The sequence below is a fragment of the Crocodylus porosus genome, unplaced genomic scaffold (assembly GCF_001723895.1).
Source record: "Crocodylus porosus isolate Cpor-Errol unplaced genomic scaffold, CroPor_comp1, whole genome shotgun sequence".
Lineage (NCBI taxonomy): Eukaryota > Metazoa > Chordata > Crocodylia > Crocodylidae > Crocodylus > Crocodylus porosus.
This window is the reverse complement of record NW_017728906.1, coordinates 126,337,977-126,352,561: the sequence shown is the minus strand read 5'-3', so window position 1 is coordinate 126,352,561 and position 14,585 is coordinate 126,337,977. Positions and strand designations below refer to the sequence as shown.

At 42.6% G+C, this 14,585-nt stretch overlaps 1 protein-coding gene across 1 annotated transcript in view; it reads right to left on the bottom strand.

Annotated features, from left to right (window-relative positions):
- The window catches only part of MYCBP2 (MYC binding protein 2, E3 ubiquitin protein ligase), a gene marked incomplete at its 5' end in the record, with an annotated part of 297,134 nt that extends 282,562 nt beyond the window's left edge, over positions 1 to 14,572 (bottom strand). Inside the window, one exon of the mRNA XM_019528503.1 lies at positions 14,436 to 14,572. Within this exon, the coding sequence (XP_019384048.1) occupies positions 14,436 to 14,572 (137 nt within the window). The remainder of the gene's footprint in view (positions 1 to 14,435) is intronic.
- Between the last annotated feature and the right edge of the window lie 13 nt (positions 14,573 to 14,585).

Sequence of the window (14,585 nt, the reverse complement as noted above, 5' to 3'; positions counted from 1 at the left end):
ACCAGGTTAGTCTGACAAGACCTGCCTCTAATGAACCCATATTGGTTGCCCCTATGCATAACCTCCCCTGCTGGCCCCTCACGGACATGCGCCAGGATAACTCTCTCAAAAAGCTTACCCAGGACCAAGGTAAGACTGACTGGCCTATAGCTTCCTGGGTCCTCCTTCCTCCCTTTTTCAAAAATGGGAACCACGTTGGCCCTTTTCCAGTCCTCTGGCACCACACGAGAGCACCATGAGTGCTTGGAAAGCCGTGCCAGGGATCCCACTATGACCTCTACTAATTCCCTCAGCACTCTGAGGTGGAGATTGTCAGGACCTTACTCTGGGGCATGTTGTATATTATAAAATACAGTGCTTTAAAGGGTGCCCTAAGAGAATTATTAGTTATAAGTTGCAGGTGGTTCTGTCCCTGCTCTATGCAGCCATTACTCTGGAAAACTTTTTTCTTCATTGTGCCTTTCAAAAATAAGGTATGTATTACTTTACAGGGCATATTCTATGCAAAAAATAACATGGTGCTAGAAAGACGACAGTGCTTTGTCTTTTCAAGTGCAATTCCAAGTTATATTTTATTTTCTCCAAACAGTTTACTTTCACATATCAACTGCAACATTATCTATTGGTAAGTTATCTGCAAAACCATATGTACAAGGGCAATTTGCCATTTCACTCCACCTGAAAGATTTACGTTCTCCATTCTTACTGGAAACTTCCAGCTCCTCTCATTTGTATTACAAAAGTCTTTCCATCATAGCAAAACTGACACCTTTTGAACATTTCTGGCCCTAATTCAAATACAAATAAAAACCTGTAACAAACTAAAACAATAATGCTTCAAGAATTTGCTTAGAAGGAACATGAACTTTACAATACAGGATGAAAGCTTACTACTCCTTAGATGGAGATCAAACCTACAGGGTCAAATCAAAACTAGGCACATTTGTGCCACTGCTAGTTGTCCCCTGGGAATGCCCCTGTAACATGCACTCTGGCGCATGGCAAGTTGACACAGGTAGGGTAAGGGCTGGTCCCAGCATCTTTACCTGAGTTACTGGGGCCTCCCAGGGCTTCAGTGGCAGCAACCCAGGTTTGCAGAGCCCAGCCAGCAACAGGAGCATGGCTTTGGCCGGCCAGGCTCGTTTCATGAGGCACATGCTGCCACCGTGTGCGCTGCCCCACTTTTTTTTTTTTTGGCTTGGGCTTTTTGACACCAGGATCTCCCAGTGTCAACAAACCCTGCCACACTGCAAATCAGCAGAGCAGCAAATATCTGCATGTGCGGCACATGCAGTTTGCTGCACTGCAGATGGGTGTGCAGCACCGCAAACTGTATATGCATGCTTGTCTGGATGCACCCAATATGGCAAGTACTGTACACTGTTAGGCAGCCCTGCAGTAGAAGACAGAGGTCATCCCAGGAACCTGGTTTTCTCCGTTTAAAAATCCCAAATTCTCTGTTTTAAAAAAAATTCAAGTTCTCCAATTAAAAAAACCCAAAGTCTACATTTTTCCATGACTAAAATGAAATGCCGTTTTATATATATAAGTATCAGTTGAACACAATGTTTTATTGATAGTTTTATAATTTTAAAGCAATTTGGAAGCCTACCAGCACCTCAATCATAATGAAATAAATTTTACATACCTATACATTTTGGCATTTGATTTTGTTTTACCATGGGGGGGGGGGAAAATCAGAGCTCCTCCTACCCTCTTCACTCACCAGGATGTGGGTCCAGTTGTAGCTGTCCCCCCAACAACCCTCCCACCCCCACTTTGTGGTGCTGACTCTGATATGCCAGTGCCTTGCTCCTGCTGTCTCTCCTCACTCCTAATCCACAGACCCAGGCCCTGACAATGTCCCTCACTCCCAACCCACAGCCCTCCCAGCCCTGTCAGTGCCCCTCACTCCTGATCCAAAGCCACACAGCCCTGCCAGTGCCCCTCACTTTTGACCCAACGAGCAGGGACACGGGTGACACATTGGGAGTAAGAGGGGCATGTGCCCACCTACATTTCTATGCCCACAGTGAGGTGTGGGGCAGCAGCCAGGCAGGAGCCGCCTCCACAGCCCAGCAGGCAGGACCCAGTATGGGAGGACAGCCCTGCTGCCATGGCTGCCAAGATGTGGCGTGGCAGTGGCATGGACTGTGCCCTGCTAGTGCCAGGTAGGGGTCACCTCACCTTGGAGACTATACTAACACGCCATTCTTTCCCACTGGGCTGCAGAGGCAGCTCTTACACAGAGCTGGTCCAGCCTAACTGCAGCCTCGCACCCCATTGCAAGCACAGAAATGGGGGGGAGGAGGAAGGGGGGGAATGCCCCCAATGCACTGCCTGTGCCCCACAGACTTACCTGGAGGAAGCTGCGGGTGTTGCTCTCCATCATACTACCCAACTGCCACATGCCCCCTGCATCCTGCTCCCCCCACCCCCAAGCAGCCCCTTGTCAGCTAGAACTCTGTCAGCCTATAAGGGGAAACCTATCATTTCCCACATTTTTCTCCTTTAAAGGAGAAAATCCGTATTTTTTCATGGCAAATGGAAAACCTGGATCCCTGGTCATCAGTTAGGAAGAATCTAAAACAAAACAAAAACAAACCAACCAATCATCTAATGTCTTGAAGAAAAAAAGACAGCAGAGAAAGACAATACCCAGACCTGGATGATGGGGAAGATCAGAAGTGCTGTTAACTGTGATAGGGAAAAAAAAGGAAATTATGTAAGAAATAAGGAATTCAATTTTGGCCATACTAAGCTTAAAATCAACGCAAGACATCCTTCTGATACGATTTTCTGTAATTTTCTAAAAGGAGGTGCCAAGAGATTGATTCTGAGTCTCTTGTATAATGATTATACTTGACTTAATTTGCTGGTGCAGCTTCCACAAGGAAAAAGTGATAAGCAGGTGGGGGAAAGGATGGGATACAGACTTTGTTGTTTCGTGGAGTGGGGGGTCGTTCGTTTTTTTACTTTTAATTTATTGGCTTATTTAAAATAAAGGGAGGGAGGTTAAAAAAAACAATCAGTTAAAAGCAACCAATTAAAAGCACAGAACTCCATTATGGAGCTAGTTAGGGAAAAAAATAAAAACCACCACCAAAGAACAACTCATTCAACCATAGGGCACAGTAGATCCTGGGTTGCCCTTTACTTCAAAAAGTAATCTTCACCTTAAAAAGGCTGGAGACCACTGGGCAAGGCAAGACAAATGCATCTTCCTAGCTTTAAATTAAAGGTGCGCATAATACCTCATAGGCACTCTGTTTCTAAAAAAAAACAGATTAAGAAAAATCCTTTTAAATTTTAAACTTAATTTTAAGAACAGTGCAAAAATCTAACAGAAGTACATGTATTCTATTCGTTTTATAAATAGTCAGCATTCACTCAATTTCTGTAAGTAACTTAACCTGTGTTTGAGTTTAACAGAACTTAGCCCTGTAAAAACAGTCTATGTTACTATTGCCTCATGCCCCATGAACATCTTAAGTTAAAGCAGTCACAGAAATGACTCTCCATTCAGAGAGAAGCATCCAATTTTTTTCTGTTAGTGACAGCTGAACAGACTTGCTACAAATGCCCTCTACTTTAATACAGATCAGACATCTGACAAATGGAAAGGGATTTGGTAAACACAGTTAGCATGACCTGTCTGCCTGCTAATAAAGACGTTCAGAGGATGTGGAAACCCAAATATGCACCCATACACAGTCTAATTTACTCCTTACAGCAATAAATTGATTGAATGCCAGGACTAATATTTTCTAACACCCTGGTCTTTGATCAGATCTTTGTCTCCAACTTAAGTGGTATCCAATTGTTAGGTGCTGCCAAAAGAGTGCTACAATGACTTACACAAGTTGCAAGTATCTGAGCTTGACAAAGTACTAAAAAAGATTTTTAAAATTGTGACTTTAGTAACACTGGTAAGTCAGGTGGGACAGATGAAACTGCCTTTCTGGAAACCTGAAGTGCCAAGCAAACCACAACTCCAGGAAGTTGCCAAAAGGTAATGAAACCAAGTAAAGTAATTTTGCAAAATATCCCCTAGCAACTGAAAACGATAAAGGAAATTAACTATACTAAATATCTGCAGTATCTAATCTACACAAAGGTGTAAGGAGTACTACAAAGGAAAATGTAACTGTTGGCAAGTACTACAGCTGAGAGAGAGATACAGAGAAAATATTTTACATAAAAAGCAGAATTTTCCACACGAGATGGATCACAGCAGAAAAAGGCCATTTTCCTTAAGTTTTAAATATTGAGAAGCAAGAAGAGTTACATCAGCAATTGTCTACATTACTGAAGCTTTAATATATATATGTGTACCTAAAAAACCATGCACCTCACTTCTACACCACAAGATAAACCAATTAAAGTAGAGAAAATTCAGAGGCAATCCATTAAAAAGTAAGATATATTTAAATACACGTTCAGGAAAGCATGAAGGAAATTAAGCCAAACCACAGTGAAGACTTCTTCCCCTACCAAGAAAAATTGTTTTTTATAAAAACAATTAAAAAAAAATAGCTCTTAAAATTGTTAAGATCTTGCTCTAAAGGCAATCAGCAAAGAACTGAGTATCAGGGAAAAAATTTATGTGAATTTGCCTCCATTTTGCCAGTAATATACTTGTATCAAGAACAAAATACAACTTAGCTTGAATTGCTGTCAAGAACAAAACAGAAGCCTAGATCATCCTTCCCAAATATTCCTTCACCTGAATACTCTGGGGCAAAACCACTGTTGAATTCACAAAAAAATTGTTTTAACTTCAAGTATGATTCTAGTCTTGCACTAATATTATTTCTCTATTCAGTTTTAACAGGACTGCAGAATAATTACTGACAGTAGTAAAAGGACAACAAATTTGCTGAAGAAACCATTTCTAAGAAACTGAATACTGCTGCAAGTTACGTGTTGAAAAATTATAAACTGGAGCTCTGTGTTATAAGGCAATTAAATAAATCTTTTACACACAATAAAGCAGCATTTTCTCAAAAGTGAGAAGTCTCAAACAGCAACCCATTGGCCACTGAGTTAATGGAACTGAAAGCCAATACAAAATACAGGTGAGAAAGCAGAAGTTGACAAAATAAGCTGTTCAAACAAAGGAAAAGCATCAACTGCTGCATGGAAAGATGGACACAGGAAAACCCAGTAAGCTGCCTGCAGACAGTTTCAGATATAGAAATAAAGACCACCACAATAAGAATGTCAGACAAGGCACAATGATTCCAGAAACCAGCTAGAAGGGAAACAGAAAAATGAGCGTTACCAAGAGAAATTCATATTTCCAAAGCCATATATGTAGGAAAATTACAGGAAAGCAGAGAAAAGTGACAGCAGTACTTCATCTAACCTAAGTTGCCTAACATTAGTTACCTAAACAGCAAGCAGAATAGTTAGCTTAACTGAAACTGATTATAAATAAACAATTCCCTCAAAGTAAAACATCAACACCATGCTTCAGTGTCCTAACATGTAATGGGACACTGAAGCGAAGAAGTGCAGCATCTCAAATTAAGAGATCATCTCCCATCATTGGTCCCTTCCCCCCTACCAATCTGAGTAAGAGACAGGCACCACTGTTGCAAGTTACCTAATTATGGCTTCTTTACTTTTCATTCCATCCAGGAAAAGCACACACCAACTGCAGAAACTTCCTCACCTTTCCTCACTAAGGGTTTTTAAACCCAAAAGCTTGCTTAAATATTTTTTTTTTACAAATATTTAAGTTGGTCTAATTAAAAATAACAGATTCACCCAAATAACCTTGTCTATGTCTTTAGCCCAACATGGCTACAACCTATACCCCTGTAATTATGCACCAACACCTAGCTTCACTACCAATAAGGCCTGGACACAAAGAGTGTAACAGTAGTGGTAAACCTGACTTGCTACCAAGCTTGAAGATCTTTATATATTAAAATAAATAACAAAATGCACTAGTCAAAATGCCTAAAATGGATTCTTTTGTCACTAACGAAGTCTGACATTTTGAAGGCATGAACGAAGACAGAAAGTTTACAGCAGATTAAGTCTGCTATTCTAGTCGATACTCAATAGGTAAGACCCTTAGACATAGCATCAATGTCAAAAGAGATAGCAGTACCAAGAACCCAGGGCTAAGCCAGCAAAAAAGAACAGTCCAAAGGCTTATCTATACTTGAAAGTTAATGCAGATTAAGACAGGATGGGGAATTTAAAGAGCAACTGCTACTTCAGAAAGTAGGTTTCTTTCCCTGCTCAATTCAATCCACTTTCAAGGTAAATTGAGATAAACAGAAGCAAGACACTTTGTCTTGAATAACTGTGTCCACAGATGGAGCTATTCAATAACAGATACTTGCAAAAAAATCATGCCATTTGCAGATAACCCCCAAGACAGATCAAGATTTGTACAAATCAGCAGTGAATTTGAACGAGTTATTCAACATACAAAACTTTCTCTAGAGATGGAGACAAAAAAAACAGATCTGTAATGCTATTTAGCAACAGCAGCATAAGAAAGAGAGCAATAGTCTAAAATTCTTATCAGGAATGCCCAACCTCTGGCCCACAAAGCCACAACATCTGGCCTGCAAAAATCCCCACAGGTCAGAAGAACTGGCAGCTGGGGAGCCAGGGAAGCTCCACACAGCTGGGTCCAGGCCAGCCTAGACCACTGCAGCACAGTGAGATCAGGGCTAGCATGTTCACCCCATCTCTTCCCTGCACACATCCAGATGGGGACCAGGCCATTTCCCACCCCCACCAATAGATGGCTCAGACCGCACAGCTACCTGCCCATGGCTGGGTGGGGCCCTGCCCACCCAGATCAAGCTCAGCAGCTGGATCAGGTCTATGGCTGAAACTGGCACCTGCCCATCTAGCCCATGGGGCAAAAACACTGGATACTACTGGCCTAGACTACAAGGAACTGAATGATGCAGGGAGAACCCCACCAGCCATTCCTTCAAATCAAAGAAACCATGAACAAATGAGAAGGTAGATCTAACATGAAGAATTAAAATTAAAGGAAGATGATAGATTTCTGGCTGAATAAAGTTATCATAACACTTCCCAGGCTGTTAGGAAAGCTAAGGCAGATACAGAACTAGGGCTAGCATCAAGGACAACAAAAAGTCCTTTTTCAAATACACAGGGAGTATGAAGAAAGCACCAGGTAACATGGGGACCCTGCAGGATACACTAGGCAATCTGGTGGTTGCACCAGAGGAAAAGGCAGACCTTTTGAACAATTTCTTTGCCTCCATTTTTTTGTACAGGGACCAGGACTCCCCCACTGAGATTCAGGAGACACTCAGACAGGCCAAGGGTCAGGGAGGACCAAGTTGGGGAACTTCTGGAGGGGCTGGACGTGTTCAGATCACCAGGTCCAGATGCTCTCCACCCTAGGGTGCTGAGGGAATTGGCAGGGGCTATTGAGGGGCCCCGCACAGCTTTACAAGCACTCATGCTGCTCTGGCCAGGTGCCAGACAACTGGAAGAAGGGCCAACGTGGTTCCCATTTTCAAAAAAGGGAGGAGGGAGGGCCCAGGCAACTATAGGCCCGTTAGTCTTACTTCGATCCTGGGGAAGCTCTTTGTGAAGATTATCCAGGAGCACGTCTGGGAAGAACCTGCAAGGGGGACAATGTGCAGGGGCAACCAACATGGGTTCATTAGGGGCAAGTCCTGTCAGACCAACCTGGTGGCTTTCTACAACCAGGTCACAAAATCCTTGGACACAGGAGTTGCAGTAGACGTAGTCTTTCTGGACTTTAGGAAGGCCTTCGATACTGTCTCTCACCCCATTCTCATTAAAAAATTATGCAACTGTGGTGTCGATGCCTACACAGTCAGGTGGATCACAAATTAGCTGGAGGGCCACACCCAGACAGTGGTGGTGGACAGGTTATTTTTGACCTGGAGGGATGTGGGCAGTGGGGTCCCCCAGGCCTCAGTCCTTGGGCCTGCACTGTTTAATATCCTCATCAGCAACTTGGACAAGGGGGTGAAAAGCACCCTGTTCAAATTTGCAGATGACACTAAGATGTGGGGAGAGGTGGGCACGCTAGAAGGGAGGGACAGGCTACAACTAAATCTGGACAGGTTGCAGGGGTGGGTGGATGACAATAGGATGGGATTCAATACTGACAAGTGCAGGCTACTGCACTTGGGCAGTAAAATCCAGCAGCATACCTATAAGCTAGGGAACTCCCTTCTCAAAAGCACAGTGGCAGAAAAAGATCTTGGAGTCATTATAGATTCCAAGATGAACATGGGCTGCCAATGTGAAGACGCAGTCAGTAAGGCCAAACACACTTTGTCATGCATCCACAGATGCATCATAAGCAGGGCCAAGCAGGTGATCTTCCTCCTCTATGCAACACTGGTCAGGCTGCACTTGGAGTACTGCATCCAGTTCTGGGTGCTGCACTTTAGGAGAGATGTGGCCAGCATCAACAGGGGCCAGAGGAGGGCCACTCACATGATCCGGGGACAGCACGGCAGACCCTATGAGGAGAGGCTATGGGACCTGAACCTATTCAGGCTTCACAAGAGAAGGCTGAGGGGACCTAGTGGCCGTCTACAAATTTACCAGGGGGGACTAGCGGGGAATGAGAGACCCTGTTCACCCCCTGAAGTAACATGGAATAACAGCCATAAGTTGTTTGAGAGTAGGTTCAGGCTAGACAATAGAAGACACTACTTCACTGTCAGGGCAGCTAGAACCAACTTCCAAGGGAAGTGGTGTTGGCTCCTACCTTGGGGGTCTTTAAGAGGAGGCTTGACAATTACCTAGCTGGGGTCATATGAGCCCAGTATTCTCTCCTGCCCAGGGAAGGGGGTCGGACTTGATGATCTACTTAGGTACCTTCCGACCCTACATCTATGAATCTATAAAAGTGGTGATCAAGCTGGATCTACCAGTAGGAAAAATTTCTGGTGAGCCTGATGCTATTATATGCACAACTGCTAGATACTAAATACCAAAAATGGAAGTGAAACCTTGGAACCAAAAACAACTAGATTGGGGAGAGGGATGTGATAGAGTGATATAACAATCCGTTGACATTCCTATCTATCTAGAGCTGCAAAAGGACATTAACATACAAATACAAAAACCACTTACTGCCCAATATCTAAATCCAACTATTAGGCTGGTGAATGTATAATGGAATCATCCTCAAGTTTGCCACGTTTCACCAAGTACTTGTTTCTGCATCTTAACTTTGATCCTATCTAAGACTGATGTTTAAATGAAACAATATTTACTTAAAAGATTATTCTAAACCTAGTGTTATAATTTTGGACAAGTTAACTTAATTCAATACATTTTTAAATTGCTTGCTGTGTACCCAGTAACCTTAACACTCACAATATGGGAACTTCATAGCTATTCAAGTTATTTCATGACATTAAATTAATAACTCTTGTACACTTTAATGTTCAAAACTGATGTTTCCGATTGGCAGTGAAACTGTAAGTATGAGGAAAAATATCCCCAGTGTGATTAGTGAAATGCAGAAGTAATCTAGAAGTTGCCAGCGGTAGTATCATAGCAGGTGAGAAAGGAGAGAAACTCATAGACTGAACAGCAAATTTTGTTCAGAGAAATACTGGGGTATTAAACATATGAGAGAAAGCCAGCTTCACAGCATGAGAAGAATCAGCATTTTTACCACAATTTAAACAAGAGGATTTTTTAGACCTCAGGACCTTAGTAATTAAAGGAAGCTGCATTTTAAGCTAAGCTCAAATATTTTGCCTATTTTTCAGGGCACTAACATGCACAGAACTTTTCCAATGCAACTTTATCAGCAATTACATCCAAAGTGGGAGGCAAAAATCTGTAACTACACATACTGAAACACTACAGTACCATGAATCTTTCTGCTAAGACTTGACTACCCAGTGTAAGAAATTAATCAAGTGCATGTCCTACTAATCTTCTCTCCATGTCCAAACCATTACTAGACAAGCAAACAAATGCACAATTATCACCATTTCAGAATCTGAACATCTTTCTTTTAGGACTTGACACAAAACCACCCATTCATTATTAAAATGCCACAATGTAACAGAATCTTTGTTCATTCCTACATTGGGTTGGAAGTTATAACTTAAATAGGTAGGGCCTGTATATCCCTTTAGGATGAATCTAATCACTGTATCATGCCTTGCAGCTTTAGGTAAGTTAACTATATACTGTCTAAAATGACTTTTCTTGAAGGAAATACTAAGATGCAAGACTACATGCCCCTCCTCATTCACCAGTGAGATTAAGTTCCAATACCTTAATGCCTGAACATTCCTGTTGTCAACTGCACGCATCAAGTCATATAAACTTTACTTGTACCAGAGCTGTCCAACTTCCGAGTAACCAGAAGCCACATGCTGCACACCCTCCCTTTCCGTACTGGGCAAACAGCATGACATCCCCCCCATCCCTCTCCCCCCCCCCACACAGCCAAAGGGCAGGGACTGAAAACAGAAGCATGAGGGGGGAAGGGAACCACAACGACCCTGGCAGCATCAGCTGTGGGAGGAGAGGCAGCTAGGCAGAAGCCTAAAGGCTATGTATTGACCTAAGATTTCCAGCTAGACGGCCCTAACTTATATCACTTAAGTCTAAATGACTTTAAAAGCTCAATTTGTCAATTTAAAAAATGTCTGACTAGGAACAACATTCATATTGCAATTTTCTATCCCTCCCCTTCCACCCTGAAGTCCCTTGCCAACCTGCTCTGCTAATAACTTTAAAACTAATTAATTGAATACCTCCACTACTTTACCCATAGACGTTTCTTTATGTAACACTGTGCATCAATGTTTAACCTCTTAAATTGTCAATATTTCTGTCACCAAGTTTATCAAATATTATGACATATATTCTGTATCACATTGCATGAGCTAAGAATCAGAGCTCAAAATAAATGCTTTCAGCTACTGACTGAGGACTAACTAGCATCAAAATAAATTAGAAATATTAATATAATGTATAAAGTTATACATAAGCTGTGTTTGTCATGCTTAGGAACTATGAGAACATCCCAAGATGAAGAACAGTTTTCACAAATGGCAGGTGCTTGTCAGTTGTCAGTGCTGGTTCCAGCATGGTTGGAAGACCACCGTACAAATAGTATGGGATAGCCAGGCAGAAGACTGTCAGAGAAGTGGAAAAGTGCTTTATGCTTAAAGCTACAGATGAGTTTAATTCATAAAACGTTCATTACATTGATAACTGTACATCTATTAATCCACCCTGTAAAATACATCTCACTCTTGAACAGCGAGTGACAATATCAATATCAATCAATTCCTGCTGAAAAAGTATGTCTGAAGCTTGGGGGAAGTGAGGGGGAGAGAGGGGAGAACTAGGACAACCACACACTGGCAAAAGTTGCCTCATTATTCTCTTCAAGTTTCCATGGCATTGGTTAGCATTAGCTAGTATTGCTAGTATTACTAGTTAGTATTGCCTTTATGCCACAGAATGTTATATATGCAAACAATGTCAGAGTCCTAGTAAATAGTTTAAAAGTACATCTGGAAACAAAGAGAAAAATCAAATAACCTCATTCAATATCAAAATGTTTGCAACTTTCTTCCATCCCTCATTATTTATTATTAAGAGCACTGACATGAAAAGAGTATGTGTTATAAGGTTTAAATTGTCTTACAGCTGACTTAAAGCAGTCATATTTGAAACTACTGTGCTTTCAGAATCTCTATTTGAATACAGAAATACTGAAGTTACTTCTATAATGAAAATTTTTTAAGTAATTTGAAGCAGCATGAAAATACGATTGTTTTTATCTGTCTAGAATTGAAAAGCCATTAAAGGATGTTAAATCCTAAACTACATGTTTCTGATATAATATTCAAAAGGTGGGAAGAAGCAGACTGTTTTGCAGGCCAGATAAAAAAAAACCCAAGCTGCATATGTGATGAGAAGCCATACAACTGCGTAGAGCTTTTTGCTACAATTAATTTTTTTAATTGCTCAACAAAAACAATCCAATATATAAAACACTGTAGCTCTTTTTAAGTTACCTAACTGCTTACTAAATTTGCAAACAGCAAAAAAGTCAGACCGGAGTGTGGGTTATAAAAACCCTCCCCATTCTTCAGCAATGTGAACAATGTGCCTTCACCACTAGAGAGGGTTAAAAACAGACATTCCACTGTTATAATAACCACAAACAAGGTTCAACTAAAATTTACCAAACACTGTCCTTTAAAATTGATCTTATTTGGATCAGCTACTAGTTTTCCCCAATAGCAGTAAGTGCTACGTCGAATACTTCTATCCAATTATGGATGGATGGATGGTGAAGCGTGCTAAAGCCATATAAAACTTATGAAATATCTTTTACCCTCTTTTATGAGGTACTGTTAAATCTTTTTAAACATGCACTAACAATCACTTACTTTCAAGCAATTCACCTTTGCATGATCACTCTCAATACATGATCACACACAGTCTGCTTTTTCCTAACTTTTCAAAAGCATTCAAGAAAACAAAACAAAAAAAGGGTAGTTTATCCTATATCTTTCTATCAGAGGGTCACTGGTCATACCTCCATTATGTAAAACCCAACTCAATACAAGAATTCAATCTCTTATTTTGCAACAAAAATTTACGTCATCCCCCAAATTGTAACATTTTCTCTAAATACAGGAAGCGCTGTCTTGAGAAACTGAGTTTATTAGCTTGACTATTATTAATTTAAATCAATCCTCCAAAGACCTTACTTTTTCGGTTCCCAGAATTAAAAACTTACTAAAAACTCCTCATATACAACAAATTAATTACAACCTGACCTCTTAACTACTGGCATCTAGTTAGGATTAGAACTATCTGGAAAAGGTTACATTTTTTTCATAAGTTCCTGGAAAATTTGAACCTCTTGTCAAAAAATGTCATCCCTTGATTTTTCTACCAATCTAGTTCTGAATGCAAACCTGGTAGGGTAGGACTAAGACCCCACCTTAACTGGAGTTATTTTGACAGCGGAGTCATTCTGCCTGTAAACTCTCTCTTCCAAAAGAGTTTGCACACTGCTGTTCTCTTGGTTATGATAAGTCAGTCAGTGATAGCAAAGAGATGGTGATTCTGTATTAACACCTCACACTGATAGGTTACTTAGTGGTTTTTAAGAGTTCTACAGTCCAAATATGGTCAAATTCCCAGCAATATCCCTTTGTTTTGTACTTCAACAATACAATGAAGCTCTACACTTGATTTAGCTAATACATTTTGGTTTCTGCACCCTGTTCTGAATTGTGCTGGCAACTTGACATCATACCGTGTACCTGGCCTGGCAAATGAACAGGCAAATGTTTTAAAATCGTATGCATCTTCCTTCACTTAAGTCATCACACAGATGATCTGTTTCTGCGATTCCCCCCCCATACAATGGGGGTGAGGGTGGTGATCACAGACTTCCAGCAGATAGCACGTAGATGGAGTTCAAACACAAAAACTGTTAGGACAGTTGTAACAAAGTTATAATTATACCAAACTAAATTTAAAAGAAATCCCAACATGACAAGCTATTGGCACCTTTCTTCCACCATATCATGTCCCCCAACACAATAATCAGACAACTGAGGCTGAACCTGAACTATCTAATGTTCCTGTTTGTCCTCCCAGATAAGATGAAACCCACTGAAGCCTCCTGTTCGGAAAAGGAAAGAGCGACACAAGCCTGGAAACCAGGCATGCCAGGAGCAGCAACATTTCCAGAGCTCCTGCATGAACCAAAGGCATTTGTCCAGAACCTGGTGCCTACGTATGCCTCCCCCGAGTCAGGCAGGCAGAGTCCTCACCATGTCAACAAGAATCAGGAGGTGACATTACTGTATTGGCAAGACCCTTCTCTTCTACATCTTTTTTTTAATTTAACTGGGGGGGGTTGGGGAGGGAGCAGAGCTGCGCTGTGCTGTGCTGTCCAGCCACACGGTACAATGCAGAGCAATGACGTATGGATTCACCTCATCCACTGGCCCCCTAGTATGGGATGTGGGCGCCCTGTGTTGCAGTCGGGGTGCTGGGCAGGAGGGGAAATCAGTCCTGGGGTGGGAACAATGAGAGGGAGGGAGGCGGCTGGGAGCCTGCAGGCCTGGCTGGGCCAGAAAAGGAAAGCAGGGAGGGATTCAACTCAGCAAGGTCCCCTCCGCTGCTCACAAAGCAGCAGCAGGAGCAGCAGCCACCGGCGCCGCCGCCCCTGCAACCATGGCGGGGTCCCCGCTGCGCCCCTGCCCGCGGCTGCGCCCTGTACTCCCCACGTGGCGCTGCCCGCCCCTCCCCACAGGCCGGCAAGGGGGGCGCCGGCCCCTGCAGCACGTGCCAGCCCTCCCCCACAACGCAGACTCCGGCGGGAGCCGTGACAGCGGGTCCTGCGCAGCCCGGGGCGGGGGGCGGCGAGGCATTACCTGGCGCCAGGGTGTCCTCCCGGGTCGCGGTCGCTCAGCGCCGCCGTGTAGATCCGCCGGTAGCGCTCGGCCAGGGCTCGGCCCGAGAGCAGCAGTTGGGAGCGGCCTCGGCAGCCAGCAGGCAGCGGCCCCGCCGGCGGGCCCGGCAGC